The 9,283-nt window shown below is 36.2% G+C and overlaps 1 protein-coding gene across 1 annotated transcript; it reads left to right on the top strand.

Moving 5' to 3' along the window:
* The first annotated feature begins 6 nt into the window (after window positions 1–6).
* On the top strand, window positions 7–9,162 carry LOC132165871 (uncharacterized). Its single transcript, XM_059576561.1, has 13 exons — window positions 7–304; window positions 469–557; window positions 1,048–1,114; window positions 1,226–1,338; window positions 2,389–2,455; window positions 2,609–2,657; window positions 2,889–2,974; window positions 3,174–3,439; window positions 3,523–3,578; window positions 4,949–5,034; window positions 8,403–8,495; window positions 8,887–9,036; window positions 9,139–9,162. The coding sequence occupies exons 1-13, from the start codon at window positions 122–124 to the stop codon at window positions 9,160–9,162; spliced, it is 1,329 nt and encodes a 442-aa protein (XP_059432544.1). The 5' UTR covers window positions 7–121.
* The last annotated feature ends 121 nt before the right edge of the window (window positions 9,163–9,283 follow it).

Below are 9,283 nucleotides of genomic sequence, written 5' to 3'. Positions count from 1 at the left end.
CAGCCCAAACTAGAACCCTAACCTAAAACCCAAAACCGCAAGCTTCAAGGTCCGACTCCTACTCCAAAACCCAGTGCCTCGTTTACGACCACAACGCAGTTGTTGCACACAGAATCCGAAAATGGGAGGTAGAGGAAGATCTCGCACTCAGAGAAGGCACTTCAAGCAGAGCAGAGAGAACGTTTGGAAGCGCCCCAAGTCCGACCTTTCCTCCTCCGACAACAACAACAACAACAACGAAAATGACAAGCCCAATTGGCAGCCCTTCGCCACCCAAAACCTCGCCTTTGATGAATACTATAAGGTGCTATTACCGTCTATACTTGGATATGCATTTACAAACAGGTTCTGGGCTTTGCAACATGTTTTACAATTTGTTTTTTAATTGCGTTCTGGGGATTATTTATTTTTTGGTGGAAATATGAAAATATTTATTTATTTATTTATTTTTAATCTTTTGGATGGTAGGAGCAAGGGATAGTGTCCCCAGAAGAGTGGGACTCCTTCATGGAAGTTCTTCGAAAACCATTGCCTTCGGCTTTTAGAATCAATTCAAGGTAATGCCAAATTGGTGCCTTTTATGAAACGGTCTTTTGAAGTGGTTCTTCTCAGATAATAGAGAAGTGGGAATTTGCTATAATTTTTTTTTTGCTCTTATTAAGCATTTGTTCCAGTAGAAAGAATTGAAATGTAGAAGAAGGGTGTATGTGAAGTATTCAAAACAAGGCAATATGTGTAAGCAAGCAACATCTTTCAATGTGGAAGTTTTTTTGTTTACCTCCCCCTTGAAAAGAAATATGAAATGAAAAAGATCTTATACAACAAAAGAGCGGCTTATGGGTGGTCGGGTATTCCTTTAATGGATTACTGTAGAAGATAAAGTTCCCATCTGCAAAAGCGTAGATATTAATATCCGTTGTGGAAATCATTTGATAATATTTTTCCTTGTAATTTTAAATTTTTTTTGGAATCACAATTGATTTCTTAGGATTCTGTTAATATTAATTGAACCTTGGCTTATTTTCTGTGCTTTTATTTATTTTACAGTAGCCAGTTTTGTCCAGACATCCGATCACAGTTAGAGAATGACTTTATGAAATCTCTTCAAGCTGAGGTGAGTCGCATGATTTAACTTTGTGACTGTATTGCAGTGATGAAGTTGCCGTATCTGCTGGTCATTATTATAATACGCTGTTGTGTTTCTCTTGCATTTTATTCTGTTAAGGTCACTGATGGCGAAGTGGAGGCAATTAGACCATTGCCTTGGTACCCTGAGAATCTCGCTTGGCAGTCAAATTTTTCCCGCATGCAGCTGAGGAAGAACCAAACTCTTGAGAGGTAAAGCACATTTTATGTGATGTTTTTTTTTTCTTTAGTGAACTGGGTGTATATACATGCGTAGATTGGAGGTTGTTGTCAGTTGATTTACTTAGAACATACTTGAAGGATGGAGTTTGATTCCAAATCTTTGGTTTTCTTTTGGATGAATAATAATTATTGAAAAGGAAAAAGAAAAATAAAAATTCAGAGGCGTTGTACACAAAGAGTATACAAGAGAGATAACTACATTAAAGGTGTCTAAAATCTAAAAATTTAATAAGATCTAAAATATTCAAAAAGAAGAAAGAAGGAACATGGACTACAGCTCAGTCTAAAAGAGATCTCAAAAAAGAGGATTTTATACAAAGCACATGGGTCTTGTATGTGCGTGTTTGTATTATCTGATCTGTGTATGTGAAGGAATGTATGCGTATATCTATTTATCTAAAAAAGAAAAAAAGAAAAATAAAGAATGTAATTGTTCATTGGTACATCTGCTAGATGTTTGATTATTAATTGTTTAAAATCTGTAGAAATTATTCAGTATGATGTTCCACATGTGGAAATTGGAATAATATTAACTGATAGAATGATAGATCAACAGCTTCTAGTGCAAGTTCCTTTTGTTGGGGAACAGTAATTATTATTATTATTATTATTTTTTGTCTTGGCTATCAGTAAAAAGTTAAATCTTTATCAGAATGTTTTCTTCCAAACTTATACTCTGTAATCAAGTTTTTTTTTTTTATAAGTAATTAACCCCAAGGGGAATATACCCTCTAATCAATTTAGAAGTAATTGATTTGATTTTATTCTTCTTTTTGAAGAGAAGGTATATTGTCAAAAGATAGACTCTCTTTCCAATCTTGAGGAATAGTACCTGCTCACTTGTTAGCAATTTATTGGTTTTCAGAATTATCTTTCTGGAGTGCTAGTGTAGTATATTTACAATGTGAGCAAGCTGTCCATAAAAATATGAACTGATTTGAGTCATTTAACTAATTATCAATTAATTGTCATATGTATGTATATTATGTCAGATCTCATTCTGATATATGAATTTCCCAGGTTCCATGAGTTCTTAAAGCTAGAAAATGAAATTGGAAACATCACAAGACAGGAAGCTGTCAGCATGGTAGGTCAACATTCCATACTATCTGTCACTTCTGAGGTTTATGTACTCATTTTGCTATCTGATAGATTTGAATTTTTTTGGGCGTTTTAGCGTACGTAGTTTACTTAATGTTAGTGGTTAAGTACTTGCTGCTAATGATTGCTTGTGGCGCAGGTACCTCCTCTCTTCTTGGATGTACGTCCATATCATTTTGTACTTGACAGTAAGCAACTTATGGTGCATTAAAATTATTATTTTTTAACATTCCTTTTTTCTGATACAATTGCATTTTCAAAAATCTTTTTAACCAATGATGTTATTGCTTCTCCTTCATCTTTGTCTTTGCCAAATGGCTGTTTAGTTTTGGTGAAAAAATAATTGACAACCCATTTGACTTATCAGAATTGATATATTTACTAAAATATTTTCTTAATGTTTCTTTGCGTTTGCTCAGTGTGTGCTGCACCAGGGTCAAAAACATTCCAATTGCTTGAGATTATACACCGATCAACCAAAGCAGGATCACTGCCTGATGGAATGGTTTGTTTCCTTCTAACTATATCCTGTTTACACTCTTTACTTCTGATTTTATTTTTGTCTGTTCAGTCCTCTTTTCATTTTCTGTAATGGTATAGGAATTGGTTGTGCTCACAATTTTCTTGGGTAACTTGTCTAGATATAATTTGAAATTCCTGTCCTGCTAATCCTGTTTGTGAAATTGATTTCTTATTTATCTTAGGTTGTGGCAAATGATCTTGATGTTCAAAGATGTAATCTTCTCATCCACCAAACTAAAAGAATGTGTACTGCCAACCTGATAGTCACAAATCATGAAGCTCAACATTTCCCTGGCTGCCGTTTAAACAGAAATTGCTCTAGTTCTTTTGAAAGAGGAGTAGGATCTCAGCTGAGCATTAGTCAACTTATCTTTGATCGTGTCTTATGTGATGTTCCTTGCAGTGGAGATGGTACCCTTCGCAAGGCTCCTGATATCTGGAGGAAATGGTAGTGCCTTTTCCTTTTCCATCTACTTTCTCTTTTTATTTTCTTGCTTTCAGGATGGATATGATTTTCTTTTCTTAATACAGGAGTGCGGGATTGGGCAATGGCGTCCATGGCCTACAAGTTCAGATAGCTATGCGAGGTATCTTTGATGGAAAGTTCAAAGATTGGGAATTCTCTGTGATTGTATACCCTTCTGCTTTTTAGGAATGTTTAAATTTTTTTTTTTGGCTAATCCAAATTTTAGTCTTTATGAGATTAAGATTCGTATTCACACAAGCTGATTACGCTTCTTAGGTATCCAGAGATTTAGAGAGTTCTTGCTTATTAAGTATGAATTTTACGGATGTTTACTAAGAATCAGAGCTTGAAAAGTTTCAAATTCAGAATGATTAAAACAGCACAGCTCGATTACTGAGTTAACTTGGATGGGTTGAAAGCCTGAACTCCTTTTTTTTCTCTTAAAAAAAATAATAATAATTCAGTTTGAGCCTGAAGCAAGTTTTTATTTCCAATCCTTCTAAATATCCAATTGGACCCATTATCATAATGTTTTCTGTGGGGGCGAGAAGTGGTTAGGATGGAGGAGGAGAGGATAACCAAGAGAAAATTCTTTAAGGGAAAAATAATAAATTGATGTTCTTTTTAATTGTTGACGTGGCATGTGCCATATGGCCATTTCACATGCCACATATACTATTAATGTGCTACCTCATTTCTTCTTTTGCCACTTTAACAATTTTCTCCAATCTGGTGGATGAGAGAACTAAATTCCTACCATATAATTGTTTTGAGCACTATGTCAGAATTTTTTAAAATTTCAAGGACGAAATTTGAGATATGTTAAATTTCATGAATCAAAAGTGTAAGCATAACTTATTTTATACTCATGTTTTCCTTGTTCTCTTTTCTTCTTGTAGTTAGTTAGGTGTTTCTTTTGTATATTTCTTGTGTATCCGGGTTGCTCATTTCGCTTTTTAATGATATTTTGATACTTATAAAAAAATTTATTTTATACTTGTATTTAATTATAATAATATATGTATGTATGTCCGAACCAGTTGGATTGGTCAACCTATGAATCAACTATCTTTCTGATTCGCTACTGATTTGGTTTTTAGATGTTGGTCCTACCCTTGCCCCATGTGAATATTAGTTTATTCTTGAAATGTTGGTATGGGTTTGTATCTGAGGGGAATATGGAAAGAAACAGTTCTCTCATGTGTTTTATTATAGACAAAATCACAGCTTTCTAAAAATGAAAAAGCTCTTCAAGGGCTTGCCACCTTATATTTAGTACATTACATTACAATGCATGTTTTTGCTTAGACTCGAAAAGATTTTTGATGGTTAATTTACTCTTTAACTGAATCTGTTTATTGTGTTAGATGGAATGTGCAAATCATGTTTTTCAGTTTTTGGTTTTAAGTTTATATACTTAAAGATCTACGTGTGTGCGCTTGCAGTCCAGTGAGGTATACAAAATTTTCAATAATTCCGTTGACTATGCAGGTGTATCTTTGCTTAAAGTTGGTGGGAGAATGGTATACTCAACTTGCTCACTGAATCCAGTAGAGAATGAAGCTGTTGTTGCTGAGGTAAATGTATCAATTGTTTTCTACACCTATGAATCCAGTAAAGAAGGAAGCTTTACATTACTCCACTTGCTCAAAGATTTCTGTGCACAAAGACTACCCTACATATCGAGTAACATATGCACTCTTTTACCGGCCTACAGGAAATTATGATGAATTTTTGGTTTTAACTAAGTCTTCTCAATCAAAGAGGGCATTAGGGAAGGTTGAGGAAGTAGGCTAGCAAACTTAAAGGAGTAAACTTCCCCCTTTGGACTAGTTGAATTTTCCAGTCTTAGCATCTTAACTGCTGCTCAAACTGTTGCTAGAATGAAGACACCTGATTGGCCTGATATGCGTTTGTTGTCTGAACCGCCCTACATTACTTCTAAATCAATAGTCTCCTTAAGAAATCCTACATTGTGCTTCACCAGCTTATTTGTCTCTTAGGGCAATGGGATGTTTATGCTATGTCAACATCTCAAAAGTCCATTTGTCATTGTATCTTCTTTTTATAAAGCAAATCAACTTATGAGGGGTTTGGAAAGTCATTAGGAGGGGTTGGGAGGACTTTTCTAGTCTTACTAGATTTGAGGTGGGGGTTTTGGCCCCGAGGTTAGTTTTTGGCATGACCTATGGTGGGGGTGCTGCCCTTAAGGGAGAGTATCTAGAGTTATTTAGCATTGCCTACCTTAGGGATGCTTCTGTGGCAAATATGCAGTTCTCCAATGGGTTTATTAGTGGAACATTAATTTTATTAGAGGAATGCATGGTTGAGAGTTGGAATTCTTTACTTTGTTTTTCAATAGCTGTACTCCATTAGATTGAGGCAGGATGGTGTAATCAAGCTTTACTACTGGATCCCCTCCAACAGAGGGCGGGTTGAGATTAGCTCGTTACATAATGTCTTAGTCCCCCATGATAGCATCCCTTTCCTTCTTAGGTGTATTTGGCATAGTAAGGCCCCTTTAAGAGTGGCTTTCTTCTCATGGTTGGCTGCTTTAGGTAAGATCCTCACTTTTGATAACTTAAAGATTATTAGTGGGATTGTTATCTCTCATCATTTGTTTGCGGATGACACTTCAATTTTTTTGGGGGCGAACATCACCTCCGTCTTTTGCGTTGCTTGTTCTTATGTTTTGAAGTTCTCAGGCTTGAAGATCAATTTGGCTAAGCCAGAGTTGGTTCATGTTGGAACTGTTAATAATATAGAAGGTTTGGCTAGGATCTTGGGTTGAAGGGTCTCTTCTTTGCCTATTAAGTACTTAGGTCTTCCTTTGGGTGCTTCTTTTAAAGCCAATATGTATTTGGGATGGCATTATTGAGAAGGTTGAGCATCGATTGGCTGGTTGGAAGTGGTTGTACTTGTCTAAAAGGGGTAGGATTACCTTAATCAAGAGCACTTTGTCTAATTTGCTTACCTACCTCATGTCTTTGTTTCCTGTCATGGCTAGTAGAGCCAATCGAATTGAGAAGTGACAATGGGATTTTTTATGGGGAGGTATAGGTTAGGGCCTGTTTGTGATTGTGTTAGAGAACTTAAAAAGTACTTTTAGTACCTAAAAAGTTGTGCCAAACAAAAGTTGGCATTCTTGGTAAAAAATTTCAAAAGTACTTTTTTGACTTTTTACTCTAAAAATGGCAAAAAATGGCAAAAACTTAAAAATGAAGTTTTTGTCAAAAAAGCGCTTTTTGACAAAACTTTATTTCTCAAATACAATCATAAACATGCTCTTAGGAGGTCAAATTCACCTAGTAAGTTGGTCCAAGGTGTGTTTTCTGAACTTTGAGGGGTTTTTGGGGTTCAGAATTTGCTCATATTCAACTGAGCCCTTATGGGGAAGTGGTTATGGCATTACACTTATGAGAGAGAGGCTCTTTGGAGACTAGTAGTGGACATTAAATATGGTAGTTTGTGGGGTGGGTGATGCTCTAAAGAAGTCTTTGGGTCATATGCGGTGGGTCTCTCTAGATTCATTAGGAGGGGTTTGGAGTTCTCTAGATATACTAGATTTAAGGTGGGTGGTCGACGTGTGGTGTGGGGAACAACCCCTTAAGGTAGCGTTTCCAAAGTTTAGCATTGTTTGCCTTAGGGATGCTTCTGTAGCTGATCATCTTCAGTTTTCTAATGGCTCTCTTTAATGGAAGGTTACTTTTGTTCAAGCAGCACATGATTGGGAGATAGATTTCTTTTTCTCGTTTTTTGAGAAGTTGTGTTCTGTCAATTTGAAACAGGATGGTGTAGACAAGCTTTGTTGGAACCCCTCCAAGAGAGGGTTGTTTGATGTAAGATCATTCTATCATGTCTTAATTCCCCATGACAACATTGCCTTCCTTTGGAGGTGTTGGCAAAGCAAGGCTCCTTTGAGAGTGGCTTTCTTCGCTTGGTCAGCCGCTTTAGGTAAGCTTCTCATTTCGGACAACTTAATAAAGCGAAAATCATTGTAGTAGATCGGTGCTGCATGTTAAGAAAAGTGTGGAAACTGTTGACCACCACTTACTCCTTTGCGAGACAGCTAGTGCCTTAAGGTCCGCTATTTTCGGGTTATTCAATTTAGCGTGGGTTATGCCTCGTCGTGTGAGAGATCTCCTTGCTTGTTTGGTAATCCTTAAAATGAAACCATGTGGAAGATGATTCCGCTCTATATGATGTGGTGCATTTGGAGAGAAATAAATGAGCTTTTAAGACACTGAGAGGACAGTGAGGGGGTTGAAGGCCTTCTTTTTCTTTATCTTTTTCCGGTGGATGGCTGCCTATAATTGTTTTCATACTTCTAGTTTTCATGACTTTTTTGAGCTCTTTTCTTTTTATTCTTTTTATGGTTAGGTGTTTCTCTTGTATGCTTCTTGTGAACTTGGATGGGCCCTTTGGTTTTAATGAATATTGTTTACTTATAAAAAAGGTTTACCATCTTTTGGTAATCTCTTGTGAGCTTGTCTGCTTGTTTCTTCTCCTTTATCATAAAGATGTTGGTTTTGCATGTCACACTATTACTTTGGCAGAAAGTTTTATAAATGGCGGTGGTACCTGAGGAGACCTTCCCTCTTGTTAACTGGGAGTTCTAATTTGTTTTCCTAGACTCGTTGTTGTGTAACTAATAAATTGTTTGCATGTGAATCCTAGGCTTCTAAGTTGTTGTTTATAGGTTCTATGCTTTTACCTTGATATAAGTTGCAAAATTGTGTCAATTTCTTCTTAATGTATTGGTATTTGATATTATGAAATTGATGTCATCTATAGTAATTGTTTAGATGATGTCCATATTTTTAAAAAGAGTGGATGCCATTTCTTCCCTTAATTATGGACTCACAGTTTTGGCAGATTTTGTTTTACCAACCTGAAGGTTTATTCCCATCTAATCACTTTTGGTCACCATGGCTCATTTCTGCAGATTTTGCGGAAGTGTGGAGGTTCTCTTGAACTTGTTGACGTCTCTTGTGAGCTCCCCCAACTTGTTCGCCGGCCAGGTCTTAAAAGTTGGAAGGTTAGTTCTTGGTGTATGAATTTTGTTTTTTTTTTTTTTTTTTTTTTTTTTTTTAAATTACTCTGGGGTATGTGTGGCCCATCTAAGGCAAGACAAATCCCTATGCACACAATCACCTGGAAACGATGTGCATTGTGTTAAGCTAGGGGAATTGAAGCAAAAAAATCTTGGTTTCTGAGCCATCACCATAGCCACTGTTCTTCCCAAGCTGAAGTTGGTTTTTTTTGGCTTATGGTATGGCTATAGCCAAACTTGTATATAAACTGTTTCGATATTACTTGTATATAAATTGAGAGTATCATCGCCTACACAGAAAACATCAAGTGCTCCTCCTTAAGGAGGAAATTTTAAACAATGATGGGTATTTCATTGTGATTCCCTTGCATATCAGAATGTCAATCTCACACATAAAGTTGAGAGAAAGCGATGTTTGTTACTTATAGGATACTGCTTGAAAATTAATAGATCATCTGAGCCTATGAAGAAATCAAATTATAACCTAGTAGATGAACGTGATGGTGCAGTACTGTTTTTGACTATGGTACGCGATGGAAGCCCGCCTTTCCAATTAGATCTCATATTACTGCTTTTTCCTCTTTTATGTTTTGGTCAAAATGCGTTTTCTCTTATTAATTAATGGTAGATGGTACCTTCTTATTGGACTTAGTCACTTGGTTTTGTCCATTCTTTTAAATTGCATTTTTGAATTGGTGCATCACAAGCAGTCTGTCCTACCTGGGCCTTTATTTTATTGACTGGGAAATGTTAATGTTGGTTGCACCAGCAGG

The sequence above is a fragment of the Corylus avellana genome, chromosome ca11 (assembly GCF_901000735.1).
Source record: "Corylus avellana chromosome ca11, CavTom2PMs-1.0".
Classification (NCBI taxonomy): Eukaryota; Viridiplantae; Streptophyta; class Magnoliopsida; order Fagales; family Betulaceae; genus Corylus; species Corylus avellana.
The sequence above is the reverse complement of the archived record's forward strand: the minus strand, read 5'-3'. Positions and strand labels throughout refer to the sequence as shown.

Coding starts and splice junctions, on each gene's coding strand:
- LOC132165871 (XM_059576561.1), top strand. CDS start 122: ATGGGAGGTAGAGGAAGATCTCGCACTCAGAGAAGGCACTTCAAGCAG. Junction 558..1,047: donor GCTTTTAGAATCAATTCAAG/GTAATGCCAAAT, acceptor TTTATTTTACAG/TAGCCAGTTTTGTCCAGACA. Junction 1,115..1,225: donor TGAAATCTCTTCAAGCTGAG/GTGAGTCGCATG, acceptor TATTCTGTTAAG/GTCACTGATGGCGAAGTGGA.